The 22,180-nt window shown below is 38.6% G+C and overlaps 1 protein-coding gene across 2 annotated transcripts in view; it reads left to right on the plus strand.

The window, feature by feature from the left end:
• ZYG11B (zyg-11 family member B, cell cycle regulator) overlaps positions 1-20,900 on the plus strand; it is a 130,235-nt gene extending 109,335 nt beyond the window's left edge. Inside the window, exons 14-15 of one of the 2 annotated variants that reach the window (XM_010591273.3) lie at positions 15,684-15,883; positions 16,334-20,900. In XM_010591273.3, coding sequence (XP_010589575.1) covers positions 15,684-15,874 — 191 coding nt within the window. In that variant the 3' untranslated portion in view covers positions 15,875-15,883; positions 16,334-20,900. Of the gene's footprint in view, positions 1-15,683 lie in introns of both variants that reach the window. The other variant, XM_010591274.3, reaches the window with a different exon arrangement.
• The last annotated feature ends 1,280 nt before the right edge of the window (positions 20,901-22,180 follow it).

Raw genomic sequence — 22,180 nt, forward strand, 5'->3', positions numbered from 1 at the left:
AATGGTTCTCCAGAATGCTCATTAAAAGCGAAGATGGTGGTAGGGGACATCTAGGTCAGTTGGCATAACATAGTTCATAAAGACAATGTTCTACATCCTACTTTGGTGAGTAGCATCTGGGGTCTTAAAAGCGTGTAAGTGGAGCCCTAATACATGGCATAAACAGAATACAAAACATTACTAACAATACACAAACACTAAAAGAGAAACTAGATAACTGGGAGCTCCTAAAAGTCATTTATGCTCATCCAAAGACTTCACCAAAAGAGTAAAAAGACAGACTGGGAAAAAATTTTTGGCTACGACAAATCTGATCAGCAACTGATCTCCAAAATCTACAAGATAGTGGCAAACCTCAACAACAAAAAGACAACTGAATTAAAAAATGGGCAAAGGATATGAACAGGCACTTCACCAAAGAAGACATTCAGGTGGCTAACAGATACATGAAGAAACACTCGTGATCATTAGCCATTAGAGAAATGCAAATCAAAACAAAATGAGATACCATTTCACCCCAACAAGGCTAGCATTAATCCAAAAAACAAAAAATAATGTTGGAGAGGTTGTGGAGAGACTGGAATGCTTATACACTGTTTGTGGGAATGTAAAATGGTACAACCACTTTGGAAATTGATTTGGTGCTTCCTTAAAAAGCTAGAAACAGACGTACCATACAATTCAGTGGTCGCATTCCTTGGAATATATCCTAGAGAAATAAGAGCCCTCAGAAAAATTAGTCCAAAGGACTAATGGACCGCATCTACCACGGCCTCCACCAGACTGAGTCCAGTACAACTAGAGGGTACCTGGCTATCACCAGTGACCACCCTAATAGGGAACACAACAGATGGAGCAGGAGAAAAATGGGGTGCAGAACTCAAATTCTAGTAAAAAGACCAGACTTGATGGTCTGACTGAGACTAGAGGGGCCCCAGAAGACATGGCCCATGGACTCTATGTTAGCCCAGAACTAAAACCACTCCTGAACTCTTCAAAGATTAGACTGGACTATAAGACATAAAATGATACCGGTGAGGAGTGTGCTTCTTGGCTTAAGCGGATACAAAGACTAAATGGTCAGTTCCTGTCTAGAGGCAAGATGAGAAGGCAGAAGGGAACAGGAGCTGGTTGAATGGACACAGGAAATACAGGGTGGAGAGGAGGAGTGTGCTGTCACATCGTAAGGGGAGCAACTATGGTTACATAACAATGTGTGGCCCACAGACACCTTGTTGACTCAGAACTGAAACCACTCCCAAAGTCCACATTTTGGCCAAAGATCAGATAAGTCTATAAAATAACAATAACGCAGGTGAGGAACATGCTTCTTAGTTCAATCAAGTATGGAAGACCAAATGGGCAACTCCTGCCCAAGGCAAGACAGAAGGCAGGAAGGGACAGGAAAACAGACAAATGGATACAGATAACCTGGGGTGTAAAGGGAAGGGGGGAAAGTACTGACACACTGTGGGGATTGTAACCAGTGTCACAAAACAATTTGTGTATAAATTTTTGAATGAGAATCTTAATTTGCACCGTGAACTTTCACCTAAAGCACAATAAAAAATTTTTTAAAAACTCAGGATGGCGAGACTTTGGCTCAATTACTTTGGATGCACATCAGGAAAGATCAATTGCTAGAAAAGAACATCATGTTTGGTAAAGTAGAGGGACAGCAAAAAAGAGGGAAATCCTCAATGAGATGGACTGACAGAGTAGGCACAACAATGGACTCAAACATACCAACGATCATAAAGATGGTGCAGGACATGGCAACGTTTCATTCTGTTATACATAAGGTGGCCATGAATCGGAGCTGATTTGATGACAGCTAATGAACAACAACAGTGGTTCTGGCCAGTATGATTGAGAAAGAAATAGAAGGCATTCAGATTGGAAATACTTAAATTATTTTTATTTCCAAATGGCATAATCATCTATGTAGAAAATCCCATGGAATTTGCAAAATAGCAAGAGATAATAAGTAATCTAGGACAGTAATAATTGAGTTTAGCAAGGTTTCAAGATGCAAGATCAACATACATAAATCAGTTACATGTCTGTATACTAGCAACAACCAATGTAAATGAAAAAAATGACATTTACAGTTGTATCAAAACTGTGAAAAACTACCAGGACGAAGCCATAGAAGCTTCACAGACACACCCAAACACGCTGAGGGACCAAGCTACTAGGCTGAAGTTTGGGGACCATGGTCTCGGGACATCTAGCTGAATTGGCATAACATAGTCTACAAGGAAAATGTTCTACATCCAACTGTGCTGAGTAGCATCGGGGGTCTCAAAAGCCTGTGAACGGCCATCTAAGATACATCTACTGGTCCCATCCTAGCTGAAGCAAAGGAGAATGAAGAAAACCAAAGACACAAGGAAAAGATTAGTCCAAATGACTAATGGACCACAATTACCACAACTTTCACCAGACTGAGCCCAAAACAACTAGATGGTGCTTAGTTACCACCACTGACTGTTGTGGCAGGGATCACAATAGAGGGTCCCAGACAGAATGAGAGAAAAATGTAGAACGAAATTCAAATTCACAAAAAAAAAAAAAAAAAAAGGGCTTGCTAGTCTCACAGAGACTGGAGAAACTTTAAGAGTATGACTCCCCAACCCCTTTTAACTCAGTACTGAAGTCACTCTTGAGGGTCACTCTTCAACCAAAGATTTTATAGGGTCAAGCCCCCACCCATACTTGAAGTACAACCTTGAGTATATCCCACCTGAATTTAGAGACCATTTCAAAAATGGATTTGATGTGTTGAATACTAATGACCCAAGACCAGATGAGTTGTGAAATGGCATCAAGGACATCATACATGAAGAAAGCAAGAGGTCATTAAAAAGATAGCAAAGAAAGAAAAGACCAAAATGGATGTCAGAAGAGACTCTGAAACTTGCTGTTGAATGTCATGTAGTTAAAGCAGAAGGAAGAAATGATGAAGTAGAAAAGCTGAACAGAAGATTTCAAAAGGCAGCTTGAGGAGACAAAGTATTATAATGACATGTGCAAAGACCTGGAGTTAGAAAGCCAAAGGAGGAGAACACACTCGGCATTTTTAAAGCTGAAAGAACTGAAGAAAAAATTCAAGCCTCGAGTTGCAATATTGAAGGATTCTATGGGAAAAATATCAAACAACGCAGGAGGCATCAAAAGAAGATGGAAAAAATACAGAGTCACTATACCAAAAAGAATTGGTCGACATTCAACCATTTCAGGAGGTAACATATGATCAGGAACCAACAGTACTAAAGGAAGAGGTCCAAGCTGCACCAAAGGCATTGGCAAAAAACAAGGCTCCAGGAATTGACGGAATACCAATTGAGATGTTTCAACAAATGGATGCAGTCTGTGCCAAGAAATTTGGCAGCAGCTCGTCTGTGCCAAGAAATTTAGAAGACAGCTACCTGGCCAACTGACTGGAAGAGATCCATATTTATGCCTATTCCCAAGAAAGGTGATCCAACCGAATGCAGAAATTATTGAACAATATCATTAATATCACACACAAGCAAAATTTTGCTAAAGATCATTCAAAAGTAGCTGCAGCAGTATATTGACAAGGAACTGCCAGAGATTCAAGCCGACTTCAGAAGAGGATGTGGAACCAGGGATATCATTGCTGATGTCAGGTGGATCCTGGCTGAAAGCAGAGAATACCAGAAATTTACCTGTGTTTTATTGACTATACAAAGGCGCTCTACTGTGTGGATTATAACAAATTATGGATAACATTTTGAAGAATGGGAATTTCAGAACACTTAATTGTGCTCATGAGGAACCTGTACATAGATCAAGAGGCAGTCGTTCGAACAGAACAGGGGAATACTGTGTGGTTTAAAGTCAGGAAAGGTGTGTGTCAGGGTTGTGTCCTTTTACATATTTACTCAATCTGTATGCTGAGCAAATAATCTGAGAAACTGGAGTATATTTAGAAAAACTCAGCATCAGAGCTGGAGGAAGACCCATTAACAACCTGCGTTATGCAGATTACACAACCTTGCTTGGTAAAAGTGAAGAGGACTTGAAGCACTTACTGATGAAGATCAAAGACCATAGGCTTCAGTATGGATTACACCTCAAAGTAAAGAAAACCAAAATCCTCACAACTGGACCAGTAAGCAACATCATGATAAATGGAGAAAAGATTGAAGTGGATTTCATTTTACTTGGATCCACAGTCAACACCCATGGAAGCAGCAGTCAAGAAATTAAATGATGCATTAAATTGGGCCCATATGCTGCAAAAGACCTCTTTAAAGTGTTGAAAAGCAAAGATGTCACCTTGAAGACTGAGGTGCAACTGAGCCAAGCCATGGTGTTTTCAGTTCCTTCATATGCATGGAAAGCTGAGCGATGAATAAGGAAAACTAAAGAAGAATTGATGCCTTTGAATTGTGGTGCTGGTGAAGAATATTGAATATACCACGGAGTACCAAAAGAACGAACAAACTCTGTCTTAGAAGGAGTACAACCAGAATGCTCTTTAGAAGCAAAGACAGCAAGACTATGTCTCACATACTTTGGACAAGTTATCAGGAGGGATCAGTCCCTGGAGAAGGACATCGTGCTTTGTAAAGTAGAGGGTCAGCGAAAAAGAAGACGACCCTCAAAGAGATGGATTGACACAGTGGCTGCAACAATGGGCTCAAGCACAACAATTGTCAGGATGGCACAGGACCAGGCAATGTTTCATTCTGTTATACATAGGGTCACTAAGTCAAAATCAACTCTACAGCACCTAACAACAACAGTGCCAACAATAATAACACACGTGAGGGACATGCTTCATAGTTCAATCATATATACAAGATTAATGGCCACACCAGCCCAAAGGCAAAGACAGGCAGGAAGGGACAGGAAAACTGGACGGATGGAAACAGGAAACCTGAGGTGGAGAAGGGGAGGATCTTGACATATTGCAGTGTTGGCAACCAATGTCACAAAACAATTTGTGTATTAACTGTTTAAAGAAAAACTAATTTACTCTGTAAACTTTCACTTAAAGCACAATAGAAAAAGAAATGTCTCCAGACATAAAAAAAAAAAAAAAAAAACATGAAAAATTTAGGGATCTATCTGACAAAAGATGTGCAAGGCCTGTACACTGAAAACAACAAAACATTTCTGAGAGAAAGTAAAGAAGGCCTAAATAAATGCAGAAACCTACTGTATTCATGAGTCAGAAGATGTAATATTGTTAAGATGGCAGTAGTCTACAAACTGATAGATTTGATACAATCTCAATTAAAATCTTAACAGATTTCTGAGGAGAAATTGACAAGCTGATTCTAATATTCATAAAGAAATGCAAAGGATCTAGAATAGCAAAAACAACTTAGGGGAAAACGAACAAAATTGGAGGACTTAAAGTATCTGACTTTTAGGAGGTACTCTAAGGTTACAGTAATTAAGACAGTGTTGTGTGGCATAAAAATAAAAAATAGACAAGGATAATTCAATGGACCAGAATAGAGAATACAGAAGTAGACCTATGCATAAGTGGTTAGTTAATTTTTTGTTTTTTAATGTGGTAAATATATATGTAACAAAACATCTACCATGTTAACATTTTTCACATGTACAATTCAGTGACATTATGTTTATCATGTTGCTTAACCATTATCATTATGTATTTTCAAATTTTTCCATCACCCTTAACAGAAGCTCATTGCCCCTTAAGCAATGAGTCCTCCTTCTCCCATTGCCTCCTGCCTACCCCTGGTAACCATTAATAAACTTTGGTCTCTATATACTTGCTTATTCCAGGTCTTTCATATAAGTGGGATCATATAATAGTTGTCCTTTTGTGACTCACTTATTTCACCTAGCACGATGTTTCAAGGTTGATCCACGTTGTAGCATGTATCAGGATTTTATTTCTTTTTATGGTTGAGTAATATTTCGTTGTATGTAATTACTACATTTTATTTATTCATCATCTGTTGATGGGCATTTAGGCTGTTTCCACCTTTTGGCTCTTGTGAATACTGCTTTAGTACTGTGTACAACTATGTGTTTGCATTCCTGCTTTCAGTTCTTTTGGGTACACACCTAGGAGTAGAATTGCTGGACTGTTCATTAGTTTTTGACATAGGCAAAAAGCAATTCATCTGAGGAAAAATAGTCTCTTCAACAAATTGTGCTGGAATAACTGAATATATATATATGTAAAAAAAACTTTGATCTATACCTCACACTATATATAAAAATAACTCTAAATTGATCATAGATCTAAACATAAAATCTAAAACTACAAAAAAGTTCTAGAAGAAAACAGAGGAGAAAATTTTTATGACCTTGGATTAGGCAAAGGTTTCTTAAATATGTACAGCAGCATGACGTATAAAAAATTGCTAAATTAGACTTGCTGTAAATTTAGGGCTTGCGCTCTTTAAAAAATATTGTTGAGAGGATGAAAACGCAGTATACATACTGAGAGAAAATATTTCAAATCACATGTCTGATAAAGGACCTGTATTCAGAATATGAAGAATTCCCCAAATAATAAGAAAATAATGCAGGTTAAAAAAAAAAGACAAAAAATTTGAACAGACATTTCACCAAAGAACATTTACTGATGGTAGATAGACACATGAAAAGATGCTCAGCATCATTAGTCATTAGGGAAATGCGAGTTAAAACCACAGTGAGATACCTGTCACTACACACCAGTTGTTGTTGCTGTGTGCCGCTGAGTTGACTCTGACTCATAGTGACCCTGTAGGACAGAGTAGAATTGTCCCATATGGTTGCTTATGCTGTGATCTTTACAAGAGGAGCCCTGGTGGTACAGTGGTTAAAGTGTGAGGTTGCTAACCGAAAGGTTGGCCGTTTGAACCCATCAGCCACTCAACGGGAAAAAGATTTGGCAATCTGGTTCTGTAAAGATTTAGAGCCTTGGTAACCCCACGGGGCAGTTCTACTCTGTCCTACAGAGTTGCTATCAGTCCTGTAGGAATTGGCTCCATGGCAGTGGGTTTGGTTTTTGGTTTGGTTTGGTCTTTACAGGAGTAGATTGTTACATCTTTTCTCCCACAAAGCGGCTGTTGGGTTCGAACTGCTAACCCTTCAGCTAGCAGCCAGGCGTTTAGCTACTTTGTCACCAGGGCTTCTTATTAGAATGTCTAAAATTAAAAAGACCTACCGTATCAAGTGCTGATGAGCATATGGAGCAACCAGAACTCTCATACACTGCTGGTAGTAATGTAAAATGGTACAGACACCTTGGAAAACAGTCTGGTAGTTTGTTGTTTTTTCTTTTTTAGGTTAAACATATACCTACCATATGATCCAGCTATGCCACTTCTAGATACTTGCCCAAGAGAAATTAACGCAGATGTTCATACAAAGACTTTTACATGAATGCTCATAGCAGCTTTATTTGTTATAGCCAAAAACTGGAAACAACTGGAATATTCATAAACAGGGGAATGGATAAACAAGTTTTGGTATATCCATACAATAGAATTCTAATCAGCAATAAAAAGGAATGGATTATTTATATATACAACAACATGGAAGAATCTTATGCTGAGTGGGAGAAGCCAGACAGAAAAAGAGTACATACTGTGTGGCTCCATTTATGTTAAACTCTAGAAGATTCAAACTAGTATATAGTAAAAGAAATCAAATTAGTGGTTGCCTGGGGATAGAGGTGATGGGGACAGGCAGGTGGGATAGATTATAAAGAGACATGAGGAAACTTGTGGGGGTGATAGATATATCCATTTCCTTGATTAGCAATGGTATCACGAGCACATACACCTTCAAAACTTATCAAATAGTTAGAAAGTGTTTTAAGTCTTAAAAGCTTGCAAATGGTGCCATGGATTGAACTGTGTCCCCCAAAAATATCTGTATCGATTTGCCTAGGCCATGATTCCCAGTAGTGTGATTGTCCATCAGTCTGTCATCTGATGTGATTTTCCTATGTTTTACAAATCCTGTCTCTATGATGTTGATGAGATGGGATTAGCAGCAGTTATGTTAACAAGGCAGGACTCAATCCACAAGATTGGTTTGTGTCTTGAGCCAACCTCTTTTGGGATATAAAAGAGAGAAGCGAGCAGAGAGACATAAGGACCTGATACCTCCAAGAAACAAGAGTCAGGAGAATAGCGCATCCTTGGACCCAGGGTCCCTGCACTGAGAAGCTCCTCGACCAGAGGAAGATTGATGACAAGGATCTCCCCACAGAGCCGATAGAAAGAGAAAGCCTTCCTGTGACTGGCACCTTGAATTTGGACTTCTAGCTTCCTAGACTGTGAGAGAATAAATTTCTCTCTGTTAAAACCACCCACTCGAATTTTTGTTACAGCAGCACTAGATAACTAAGACATATGGCCATCCGGGGTATCAACGACTGGTCTGTATTCACCTGGAGCAAACAGAGGAAAAAGGACAGTCAGGAATAGAAGGAAGAAATGGAATGTGTGGCTAATTGCCTCCATGAATAACTGCCTCCGTTGCTATGAGACCAGAAGAACTGGATGGTGCCTGTCCATCATTACTGAACATTTTGATCAAAAAGGAGAAAATGCAGAACAGAATTTCAAATTCTCATGGAATTCAGCCTTTCTGGGACCATGGAGGCTGCTGGATGAACCACTGAAACTATTGCACTGAAATAATCTTTAAACCTTAAACCAAAAGAATCCCCTGACATCTACTTAAAAGCAAACAATAGGTTAACCTAACTAGTAAAGTAGGTCTGCCTTGAGCATTGTGTTCTTTTAAGAACTGTCTATATGGGATCAAATTATTAACAGCAACTGGAAAGATTAGATACGGGGAAGTGAGTTTACATTAATGGAGAAGGAATAGTTTGGAAAAGGGGGAGTGAGAATGGTTGCACAACTTGAAGAATGTAATATCACTGAATTGTACATGTAGAAATTCTTGAATTAGTTTATGTTTTGTGTATATTTTCAACAACAGCAAAAAATAAACTATTAAAAAATACTTTACATGTGGTTTATTCTTTGTCAGTTATACCTCAAAAAGCTGTTAAAACAACAAAAACCCCAATGAGATACTACTACACATCTATTATAGCATCTAAAATTTAAAAATACATTATTGAAGATGCGGAACACTTAGAATTTTTATACACTGATGAAAAAAATGTAAAATGGCTGTAACCACTTTGAAATGCAATTTTTCAGTTTTTTAATTTTTTTAAAATACATATCTACTGTGTGACCTAGCCATACCTCTCCTTAGCATTTACTTAAGAGAAATGAAGCATATTTCAATTACACCTCACTCAACGGCAACGGGTTTGGTTTTTTTATTTTAGAGCTGTTAAAAAAAAAAAAAAAAAAAAAAGGCTGCTTTTCATCAGAAGTAAAGCAAATCAGAAGAGAGCAACATCTGTAAAGTACTAAAAGGAAAAAAAAAAAATGTTATCCTGAAATTGAATACAGATAGCCCCTGACGTATAACGGGGTTCCGTTCCAACAACTCTGTCATAAGTCAGTTCTGACATAAATTGAATACTACACTTTTTAAAAATTCTCATTATTATTATTACTGCCTTTTATTATCAATATCTTTATAAATCATAATAATGAACATCTGAGAATGACAACATCAGCAAATTATACACTGCAGCATTGTATGTAGTACATATTACTAAGATGTATTAAAAAAGCAGCTGGTCGTAAGTGCAGTACATCGTAATTCAAACATGTCGTAAATCAGGGATCACCTGTATTCAACAAAAAATTCCTTCAAAAATAAAAGTGAAATTAACATTTATTTTTTTTAATTGTGCTTTAGGTGAAAGTTTACAGAGCACATTAGTTTCTCAGTAAACACATACTGACTTATACTGGTTGCCAACCCCATGACGTGTCAACACTCACCCCTTCTTGACCTTGGATTCCCCATTTCTATTCATCCAGCTTTCCTGTCCCCTCCTGCTTTCTTATCCTTGTCCCTAGGCTGGTGTTCTCATTTAGTCTGGTATACATGGTTGAACTATGTGTGTTACTGTTTGCTTTATAGGCCTGTCTAATCTTTGGCTGAAGGGTGAACCTCAGGAGTGACTTCAGTACTGAGTTATAAGGATGTTGGGGGGCCATACTCTCAGGGTTTCTCCTGTCTCTGTCAGACCAGTAAGTCTGGTCTTTTTTGTGAGTTTGAATTTTGTTCTGTATTTTTCTCTAGCTCATTCCAGGACCCTCTAATGTGATCCCTGTCAGAGCAGTCATTGGTGGTAGCTGGGCACCATCTAGTTGTGCTGGACTCAGTCTGATGGAGGCTGTGGTAGTTGTGGTCCATTAGTCCAAAATAAGACATCTTTTGGCCAGTGCAGAAGACCTTTTCATTTCTTAATTTGTTAAAAGTTAATGGACTCCATCTCTAAAATCTACATGACACTGCAAAAACTCAACCACAGAAAGACAAATAACCCAATTAAAAAACGGGCAAAAGATATGAACAGACACTTCACTGAAGAAGACATTTACGTAGCTAACAGATACATGAAGAAATGTTCACGATCATTAGCCAAATCAAATCAAAACTACAATGAGATTCCATCTTGCTCCAACAAGGCTGGCATTAATCCAAAAAACACAAAATAATAAATGTTGGAGAGGTTGTGGAGAGACTGGAACACTGATACACTGCTGATGGGAATGTAAAATGGTACAGCCACTTTGGAAATCGATTTGGCACTTCCTTAAAAAACTAGAAATAGAACTACCATACGATCCAGCAGTCCCACTCCTTGAAATATATCCTAGAGAAATAAGAGCCTTTACACAAACAGATATATGCATACCCATGTTCATTGCAGCACTGTTTACAATACAAAAAAATGGAAGCAACCAAGGTGCCTGTCAATGGACAGATGGATAAATAAATTATGGTATAGTCACACAATGGAATACTACGCATCAATAAAGAACAGTGATGAATCTGTGAAACATTTCATAACGTAGAAGAACCTGGAAGGCATTATGCTGAGTGAAATTAGTCAGTTGCAAAAGGACAAATACTGTATGAGATCATTATTATAAGAACTCGAAAAATAGTTTAAACAGAGAAGAAAATATTCTTTGATGGTTATGAGAGGGGAGGGAGAGGGGTTTTCACTAGATAAGAACTATTTTAGGTGAAGGGAAAGACAACACACAATACAGGAGAAGTCAGCACAACTGGACTAAACTAAAAGCAAAGAAGTTTCTTGAATAAACGGAATGCTTCAAAGGCCAGCACGGCAGGGGTTTGGGGACCATGGTTTCAGGGGACATCTAGGTCAATTGGCATAATAAAATCTATTAAGAAAACATTCTGCATCCCACTTTGGAGTGCGGCATCTGGGGTCTTAAACGCAGCAAGCGGTCATCTAAGAAGCATCAATTGGTCTTAGCCTACCTGGAGCAAAGGAGAATGAAGAACACCAAAGACACAAGGTAATTATGAGCCCAAGAGACAGAAAGGGCCACATAAACCAGAGACTACATCAGCCTGAGACCAGAAGAACTATATGGTACCCGGCTACAATGAATGACTGCCCTGACAGGCAACACAACAGAGAACCCCTAAGGGAGCAGGAGAGCAGTGGGATGCAGACCTCAAATTCTGGTAAAAAAGACCAGACTTAATGGTCTAACTGAGACCAGAAGGACCCCGGGGGGGCATGGTCCCCAGACCTTCTGTTAGCCCAAGACAGGAACCATGGACTATGGGATAGAAAATGATACTGGTGTAGAGTGAAGTTCTTGGACCAAGTAGACACATGAGATTATGTAGGCAGCTCCTGTCTGGAGGGGAGACCAGAGGGCAGAGGGGGTCAGAACCTGGCCAAATGGACATGAAAATAGACAGTGGAGGGAAGGAGCGTGCTATCTCATTAGGGGGAGAGCAATCAGGAGTATATAACAAGGTGTATATAAATTTTTGTATGAGAGACTGATTTGATTTATAAACTTTCACTTAAAGCACAATAAAAATTAGAAAAAAATTTCATGGACTCTAAAATTGATTGTGGTGATGGATACAGAGCTCTGTGAAAAAAAAAGTTATTGAGTTTTTACTTTAAATGGGCGAACTATATGTAAATTCTATCTCAATAAATTTGTTAAAGAAAAAAAAAGACAAGGGATAACACCAATCCTTCACAAACTCTTCCCAAAAAAGGCAAAGAGAGGCCACTTCCTAGTTCATTCTATTAGACCAGTATTACCTGATCCAAAACCAGACAAAAACATCACAAGAAAACTATAGAACAATATCCCTTGTAAGTATAGACTCGGAAAATCTTCAGCAAAATATTGGCACATAGAATTCAACAACATATAAAAAGGATTATACGCCATGACCAAGTGGAATTTATCCCAGTGATGCAAGCTTGGTTTAACATATGAAAATCAGTATAATGCATCTTATTAATATACCATATTTTTCCACAAATAATACACACCTTCTACATTTGTTAGTCAACTACTCTGCCTCCCAAGGAGGTATTTCCGTAAGTACCGCTATGCCAATTTTTTTTTTACATGTTGCTTTAAAAAAAAAATTACCCTAATGCGCTGTCATGGATTGAATTATGTCCCCCAAAAAACGTGTGTATCAATTTGGCTGGGCCGTGATTCCGGATATTGTGTGATTTTCCTATATGTTGTAAATCCTGCCTCTATGATGTTAATGAGGGAGGATGGGCGGCAGTTGTTAGTGAAGCAGGACTCAGTCTACAAGATTGGATTGTGTCTTGAGGCAATCTCTTGAGATATAAAGAAGAGAGCAGAGAGACAAGGGGACCTCATACCACCAAGAAACCAGTGCCAGGAGCAGAGTGCGTCCTGTGGACCTCAGGTCCCTATGTGGAGAAGCTCCTAGTCTAGGGGAAGATTGATGAGGAGACCCACCGAGAGCGGAAGCCTTCCCCTAGAGCTGACACCCTGAATTTGGACTTAGCCTACTCTACTGTGAGGAAATAAATTTCTCTTTGTTAAAGCCATCCACTTGTGGTACTTCTGTTATAGCAGCACTAGATGACTAAGACGTGTGCTTAAGAAAATATCTCGCGGGGGAGGGAGCAATTGGCAAACAAACATAGAAGGCTTGTATATTTGCATAAAATATGGTAATAATGAACAAAAATCACATGATCATCTCAATAGAGGCAAAAAAACTATTTGGCAAAATAACACTCTTTCATGATAAAAACAGTCAACAAACTAGGAATAAAAGGGAACTTCCTCAACCAGATAAAGGCCATTTCTAAAAAATTCATATCTTTCCCCTTAAGGATCTCTGCCATCGCCTTCTAGTCAACATTACACATTGTACTGGAGGTTAGAGCCAGGGCAATTAGGCAAGTAAAAGGACTAAAAGGCATCCAGATTTGAAAGGAAGAAGTAAAACTATCTTAATTTGTAGAAAATATGATTTTATATATAGGAAATCCTAAGAAATCCACACACACAAAAAACTAGAATTAATGAACGAGGTCAGCAAGGTTACAGGATATAAGATCAACATAAAATATCAACTATATTTCCATACACTAGCAGTGACCAATCCAAGATTGAAATTAAGAAATTCAGTTTACATTAGCATCACAAAGAATAAAATATTAGGAATAAAATTAACAAAAGAAGTGCAAGACTTGTATAGAGAAAACTACAAAATATTGCTGAAAGAAATTAAAGAAAACTAAAATAAATGGAAAGATATCTCACGTTCATAGATCCTGAGACAATACCGTTATGATGACAGTGCTTCCCAAATTGATCTACAGACTCAAGGCAGTTCCAAAATTCCAGATTCTTTTTTTTTTTTTTGCAGAAATTAACAATCTATTCCCAAAATTCAGATGGAAATGCAGAGGACCCAGAATAGCCAAATGATCTTGGAAAAGAAGAACAAAGTTGGAGGACTCACACTTCCCAATTTTAAAACTTAATACAAAGCTACAGTAATAAAGACAGTGTGGTACTGGCAGAAGGATAGACATATAGATCAATACATTAGACTTGAGAGGCTATAAATAAAACCATTTATCGTGGTTAGCTGATTTTTGGCAAGAGTGCCAAGACCATTCAATGGGGAAAGAATAGTTTATTCAACAAATGGCACTAAGACAACTGTATGGTGACACAAAAAAGGCTAGATCCCTGCCTCCCACCATATTAAAAAATTAACTCAAAATAGATCATTGGCCTAAATATAAGAACTAAATGTATAAAAACCTTAGAACATAGGTGAAAATCTTCATGACCTTGGATTAAGCAATGATAGCTAAGACACCAGAAGCACATACAACAAAAGAAAATATAGATTAATTGGACTTAATAAATATTTTTAAAACTTTTATGGTTCAAAGGACACCATCAGGAAAGTAAAAAGACAACCTACGGAACAATAGAAAATATTTGCAAATTGTATCTGACAAGGAATTTGTATTCATAGTATATAAAGAACTCTTAGAACTCAATAAGACAAGCCAATTTAAAAATGGGGAAAGTATCTGAATAGACATTCTCCAAAGAAGATACACAAATGGCCAATAAGCATGCAAAAGATGTTGAACCTAATTAGTCATTAGGAAAATGCAAATCAAAACATACCTGTATATATATTTACATATACATGCGCCATCCTCACAATCATTGTTATGCTTGAGCCCATTGTTGGTAGCCACTGTGTCAACCCATCTCATGGAAGGTCTTCCTCTTTTTCTCTGACCCTCTACATATATGTACACACACACACATACAGACAGACAGACAGACAGGAAACCCTGGTGGCTTAGTGGTTAAGAGCTACAGCTGCTAACCAAAAGGTTGGCAGTTCAAATCCACCAGGCGCTCCTTGGAAACCATATGGGGCAGTTCTACTTTGTACTGTAGGGTCGCTATGAGTTGGAATCAACGACAATGGGTTTTTACATACATGCATACATTTATATATATATATGTATATATATACACATACATGCGTGTGTATATATATATACACACACACACATACACACACATACCCAACACACTGCTGTCTTGTTGATTCTGACTCATAGAGACGCCAGTGGGTTTCTAAGGCTATAAATCTCTATGGAAGCAGACTGCCACATCTTTTTCTGTGGAGCTCCTGGTGGTTTTGAACTGCCGACCTTTCAAATAGCAGTCAGTAGCTTTAACCACTGTGCCACCAGGGCTTCTTTATATACACACATACATATATATGTATTTTAAATGTCCCAACACTTAAATATAGGAAACTCTGGTGGCATGGTGGTTAAGAGCTGTGGCTGCTAACCAAAAGGTCAGCAGTTCAAATCTACCAGGCACTCCTTGAAAACTCTATGGGGCAGTTCTACTCTGTCCTGTAAGGTTGCTATGAGTTGGATCGACTCGACAGCAAAGGGTTTTTTTTTTGTTTTATATTATTTGTGTGTTGGGACATTTAATTCAGTTTGGGTTCTTTCAAAGTTTAACATAACAGACTTTTATTGAATGCCTACTTTGCGTTTTGTGGTATATACTTTATCACAGAGGTTATTTATCAAATTATAGCCCATTAGTGATCAAAACAAAATTTAAAAAAGAAACAAAAAGTAAAATTTAAGTGGAAAATCCTCCTAAGAACTGATTTTATGTGGGGTATTTCTAATGTTTTAAGCTCTTTGTATTTTCTCTCAGCCTCCAGGTATTGCAGTATGCTGATTGAAGAAGGAGGACTGCAGCATTTGTATAACATCAAAGAACATGAACAGACCGATCCTCACGTCCAGCAGATTGCCGTGGCCATTCTGGACAGCTTAGAAAAACACATTGTGCGCCATGGGAGGCCACCTCCGTGTAAAAAGCAGCCCCAGGCCAGACTAAACTGATAGCCATAGGTAATTGGGTCATTGAATCACAGGAATCATTTTTGTCATTGGTTCATTTGGGATATCTTACCCTCTATGATGTTTTGGAGGTTTCTAATGACAAGAGTCATAGCATCAGCATGGCATTGACGATACACAGTATTGCCCATATGAACAGTCTCTAATTTGTCTGTAATTTTTAACTTACGAGGCAAGAAGGGTCTCTTCCTTCGTCATTGCCGTTTAGGAAATTTTCCACATCTTTCCGTGTTTGAACTTATCTGTGCTTAAGATTCTACAGTTTTATGATAAAGTTTGCACGAGCCCTTAGGCCAGACTTTTCTGATTTCAAAGTCCCTTCCAATCAATTTGCAGCTTCAAATAAGCTGTTAACCTGATTTCTGGCACCGCTTTAGTTGTAAATTTTATACTGCTTCTGTATAAAATACCTTTATTCTATGTCTGCGTATCTTTTATAAGATGTCCTTCTTAGTGTGGAAGAATGGAAATCTGAATCCTTTCCTTGTGGAAGCTACTCACCGGCTCGACCGTGGATGGCTGGCAGAAAAATACATTCAAAAGAAAATCTGTTAAGAGAGAACAGAAGTTTAGAGACTGAGGAAAGTCTGTTGTCGTGGGATAGTTATCCTCCTGGGGCCCACCTCTCCTGAGGCAGTGAGCAGCAGCTTGTTCTTTATCCCTGGAATCCTGGACTGCTGCTCCCAGCACAGACTGCTGGGTACTCTCTAGAGATGTTTCCCCAAGCATCACAGTGTAAAATATTACAGCGTTCTGTGTGAAAAACTAACTGTCCGAATCTCAGTGTGTCATATTGTTGTGAAAATGTGAATTTTTATAAAACTTTCTCTGGTTAAAACTGGCCATTCTTTTCCCTCTGTTTCAAAGTCATTATTGTTCAGTGGAATAGAGACTACAGATGGTGTCCCCTGCTCAGTTAAAATACAGTTGACAACTGTAAATTTTGCCACAAGAAGTTAAATTTTCTTTTGTTTCAAAATATGTGTATCTTCTGAATCTGTTCATGTTGGAGAAAGATGTCCACAATTCACTGCAAAAAATGAAAAGGAAGAATTCAGCTATTAAATGTAATGATTCTAGTTTCAGTGCATAAGAGGAAATGTTTTTGATGGATTTGTTTTTAGACAGTTGCCTTTCCTTTAAGGTACCTGTTACAATATGATAAAGAATCAGTTATTATATTAATAATAGCACTTGGGAGGCAGCAAGTCACCAAGAAATTTCCATTTGAAATTACATCTTATGTATAGGTTAATCTGCAATCTCAGAAAACCACATTTTTTTCATAGATGGCCTAAATGTTGTTAATCGAGATTTTAAGTGGTATATTTAAATTGTTGTAATTATTCAGAAGCATTTTTATTTAAAGAGGAGCTGGTTTATTAGTATGCTGATAACATTTTGACATGTTTCATACCACTTCTACAATAATCAGACTTGAATTATATGATACTTCTTCACGGGGCTGAAAACTGAGAAAATAGAAAATAGGTATTTAAGACCATTAAAAAAATAAATTGTGGGTTAATTCTGACTTACATGGTTTAAGATAAATTTTCACAGATTAAGTCTGTTTCAGAGGAAATGGAAAATTCTTTGTTTATTTTTATTTTTTTTGCTGAATTTTAATGTTTCAGGCAGAATGCAGAAAATAGAACAGGCCTATAATAGCTTGCAAGTTGCTAGCTATGTTGACCATTTCCAGGTCTTCTACTTAGCGTAGTTAAGGGAAAGTCTATTTAAGAAGCTTGGCTTTACAGTTTTGTTTTATCCTGTTCAAGGCAAAAGTGTCCCTTAAAGGTTAATGCCAGATTTTTGTCTTTACAAATTGTTCTCGGAGATGGCTAAAAATATATAGAAAACAGTTAATTCCTTCTTTACTCGAATGATAACTTATTGATAGGTAAAGATTAAAAAATGTTTAAAATTAAGTTTACTAGTTTGAGCATCAGTAGTGGCCAGGTACGTTTGAGTCTTAAAAGCAAAAAAATTGGTCACAACTCAAGTAGCTAAAAATTTTAGTGCCTTTGTGGTTGGGATGGTTCTTAACTGTGTATGTGATTAAGGCACAGAAATGTCTGTATGGTCTTGGATCTGGCTAAAATATAGTGTATGTATATATTGAAATTATGAGGCATAACTGGCCAGTCTCTACAGTTAGGATCTATTAGGCCTCCCTTTTGCATTTGTATACTAGAATGTAACAGTACTTGGTGCCTTCAAGGGTTACCTCTTAAGTGACTTACAGGTGCTATTTCAAGCACAATTTAGACTAGGGATGAACCACTCATTGCTCAAATCATTGGTGCACTCAGATATTTTAAAACATCACTAGGAGTCCCTGGGTGGTGCAAATGATTAACATTCTAGGCTGCTAATGGTAAGGTGGGGGGTTGGAGTCCTCCCAGAGGTGTCTCAGGAGAAAGGCCTGGTGGTCTACTTCCAAAAAATCAGCCATTGAAAACCCTGTGGAGCATAGTCTACTCTGACACACACAGGAAAGCCATGAGTCGGAGTCGACTTGACGCAACTGGTAATCGTAAGGTAGCACACAAGCAGCAGCAAGGTTCAGGTTTACGAATGGAATTGGAGTTTTTAGAGCATAGTGATGCATGTTGGTATCATCGAGTGAAACAAGAACAGTTTGAAATTGGGGCAGAAATAATTAAGCCATCTTATTCTTTCTATCGAGTAAGTTTTGCTGTGGACTTTATACTCTATTTTTTTGTTTTTGCTTTTGGAAAAGGAACAAATCAAGTAGTAATAAGCTAGTTTCCCCTCTGGCCAAGGACTCAGTGGCTACTGATATTAATTCAAGATTTTAAAAAGCATATCAGCCACAATTTCAGGAATTGCTGCTCCTCACCCCTGGACAGAAATGCCACTTCATGGCACTAATCAATTTAAGTGGATCATCCAAGGTCAAGGTGAATGACCTTAACGCTGTTAGAGGAGTTTGCTTTCACAGTATCTTTTATTTTCAGATTTCCAAAGAATCCAAGATTCATGTTTAAAAACATCAATCCTGTATATTCAGCTTTAAGAAGTTGCCCTTATTCATGGACCCTTCTGGGTTGGCCTGTTTTCTCCCCAACTTTAATTTGGCTGTGTTTTTAATTATGCCATACCTCAAGATAGCACTGGGGCAGTCGTCTAGCCCTGTGGAGAACATTATAAGAAGAACATATTGTATGTGCTCAGGTAGGGTTGTGAGTGTATGTCAGAGTACTTTGAAATTTTAAAGCAATTAGATATTGCTTCTTAGTGGACATCTTTACCTGGGAAAACTTTGCTTTGAAGTCATCTTGATATCTAATTTTTTTCTCCTCCAGCTTTTTGTAGAGGTTCTCACTAAAGCAAAAGAGTCCTTACAGAATTGTGTATAAAATACATCAGTAAAACAATAATGAAACATGGTTTTGGCTTAAATCCAAACCCACTACCATTGAGTTGATTCCAACTCAGCAACCTTGTAAGACAGAGCAAAACTGCCCCACAGAATTTCCAAGGCTGTAAATCTTTACAGAAGCAGATTGCCACGTCTTTCTCCCATGGAGCAGCTGGTAGGTTCAAACTGTTGACCTTTTGGTTTGCAGTTGAGTGCTTTAACCACTGTGCCACCAGGCTTCTTATTTTTTTGGCTTAGTGTTTTAAAATGCATTACTCCTCTTAGAACAATGAGCAGCAGTACCCAAGGTTGAAGAGAGATCATAAGTAGCAGGGAAAACAAACTTTTTGTTTTGTATATGGTGAAACATACCTCCTCTCCTGCCCGCTAATGGTTTGTTTACATTATTTGGTTACTGTACAACTTTTATCTTGGGATAAACAGTATTATTAAACTGCAGACATAAGTTAAAGACAGTATCACAGTGTCATCTGATGTGGGCTCTTCTAGTTTTATCTGTATATTACTTATTTGGGGACTGTTGTACCGCTAGGGCTTCACAGTGGTGTTCTTAGACAGCTTCTAGAGAGGTTTGGGAACTTTTGTTTTCCCTCTCAAATCCTTTGTAGCAGTTTCAAATGATTGTGTGAATATTGGATGTTTAGCCTTTGCCCTTTGCTGTGTGTTAATGCATTTTTAATTTTTTAGTGTTAATTCATGAATTGTTTATTTTGGGAATAATGCAAAACCAGCCTTGGTCCTGTGATGAGAATAGCAATATGATAGGAAAATTTGTTGAATGTGCTTCTAATGAGTAGTATTTCACAGACTTAGCATGGCACGGTACACTCGTAATTACACATTCTTTGGCTATCAAATCTTAACCTAAGACACTGTATGTTAACTGACAGGTAGTTAAGAAAGTTTCTCTGCTTGTTTCCCCCCTCCCCACTTTTTTCAGTAAATTATGTGAAGATCAGTGATGTTTTTCATTACTCTGGGTGAAGCAAAACTTGTTTGAACAACCTAACTTTATAGCTAGACAGAGTGGCTATTAAGAATAGTTAGAAAATCCAAATTTATCAAAATTATTTTATGAGAAATGATAAAAACTAGTTCATTAAGAGTATGTGCTTGATTTTGGACTTGCTTTTGGAAAAACTGTTCAAATTGTGTCCTTTCAGGCTTATTTAATCAGCTTAGAGGCAAAAAGCTACCTAGCTAATAAACGCTGAAAGAAGCGTTTATAAAATAAATTCTTGAGAGCTTTTTTCCCCTGTAAAGATGGGAGAATGTTTAAGATTTATACTCTCAAATAATCTGCAAGAATAAATCCCTGTAGAATCCCCACTGAATTTTGTTAGAGCTATCCTTTGCTTGAATTGTGATAGAAAAGTTCAACTCCTTTCAAAGGGTAGGACAAATTCATTGGAAAGTGTAACATGTGTACATTTTAAAGGCTCTCAATTATCTGGACTGAAGGCACTGTTCCCACTGTGGCCAGATGAATGGGTGTGTTCTGTACAAGAATCATGCTACATTTTAAATCAGGATATCACTTAGTATTAATGTGTGTATAGATTTTTGTTTTGGGGTTTTTTTTTTTCCTTTTTGCCTAAATAAATGTTATAAATTTTATGTAAAGAGTGTCTTGTCTACTTTAATTCTAGACATTTGCTTTAAAATTTAAGATTAATGCAAGATTCAAATTCCTTAGTGGTCCACTTGAATCAATTACTTTCTGAAAAAAGCCATAATTTTACTGCAGAGTTTCTAGTACTGGAACTCCATTCGTTCATTTCAGTAAACACCTATGGTTGTTGTTGTTATTAGTTGCCATCTGCTGGCCTCCTGACAACCTTATGTACAGGCAGCCCTCGGATTATGAACAAATTTCGTTTCTGTCTTTAAATCCAATTTGTACGTGAACAGGTACGTTTCCAAATGGGGAGAGGGAAAGGGAGGGTCCGCAATAGACAGATCTGGGCACTGTGACGCACTCTGAGCTGCCCTCGCCCATCCGGCCTGTTAATCGGGCAGGTGTTAATGAAGGACTCTGCTGTAACTGAACCTCAAAAAGCCCAGAGCACCTTGAGGCTCGGGCACCGCGCGGGGCTGGAGTCCCGCCGCGCACCCTGGGCTCCTGGACCTCCAGTCTGTTTTTGCCTTCTGTGAGCCTGTACTTGAAAATGTTGCCGCCGGCTGGTGCCAGCATAGACGGTGCATGCACATGAGCTCGTATCTGGAGCTGGGCTTCGCCGCTGTTCGCTCACCAGCCGCATCCCCGCCTTCCCCTCCTGGTTCCGCCTTCACTCTGAGCGCTTCTGTGTGGAGTGTCAGAAACCGAGCACTTTGGGAGCAGTCTGCGCTCCAGGGTGCTACGTGGGCGGTGGGGTGAACGCGCAGGGATGGGGGAGGGGCGTCTGGACCGGGTGCGGGCCTCAGTACCTGGTCTCCAGTCCGCCAAGCGCTGCACCGCTCCAGGCGCACTCAGGCCACTGGGAAGTCGGGAGGGGGGAGAACTGGTAGCAGGCCAGTGGTTAATGATTTGCCCCCTCCCCCACCGGGTGCAGAGCCCTGGTCGCACCGCCATTAGGAGCTTCACTGCTAACCAAAAGATTGGCAGTTGGAATCTACCACCCACTCCTTGGAAACCCGGTTTGCCCCTCACAGTCGGAGGGTGGGGGAGAGGTTACTGGCAGGCATATGAGTAGCATGACTGGCTGCTCCTGGGTGTAGGTATCTCGAGTTTTTTTTTTAATATAATTTTTATTGTGCTTTAAGTGAAAGCTTACAAATTAAGTCAGTCTCTCACACAAAAACCCATATACACCTTGCTACACACTCCCAATTACTCTCCCCCTAGTAGGAAAGCCCGCTTTCTCCCTCCACTCTCTTTT

Source organism: Loxodonta africana, chromosome 3 (genome assembly GCF_030014295.1).
Source record: "Loxodonta africana isolate mLoxAfr1 chromosome 3, mLoxAfr1.hap2, whole genome shotgun sequence".
NCBI lineage: Eukaryota > Metazoa > Chordata > Mammalia > Proboscidea > Elephantidae > Loxodonta > Loxodonta africana.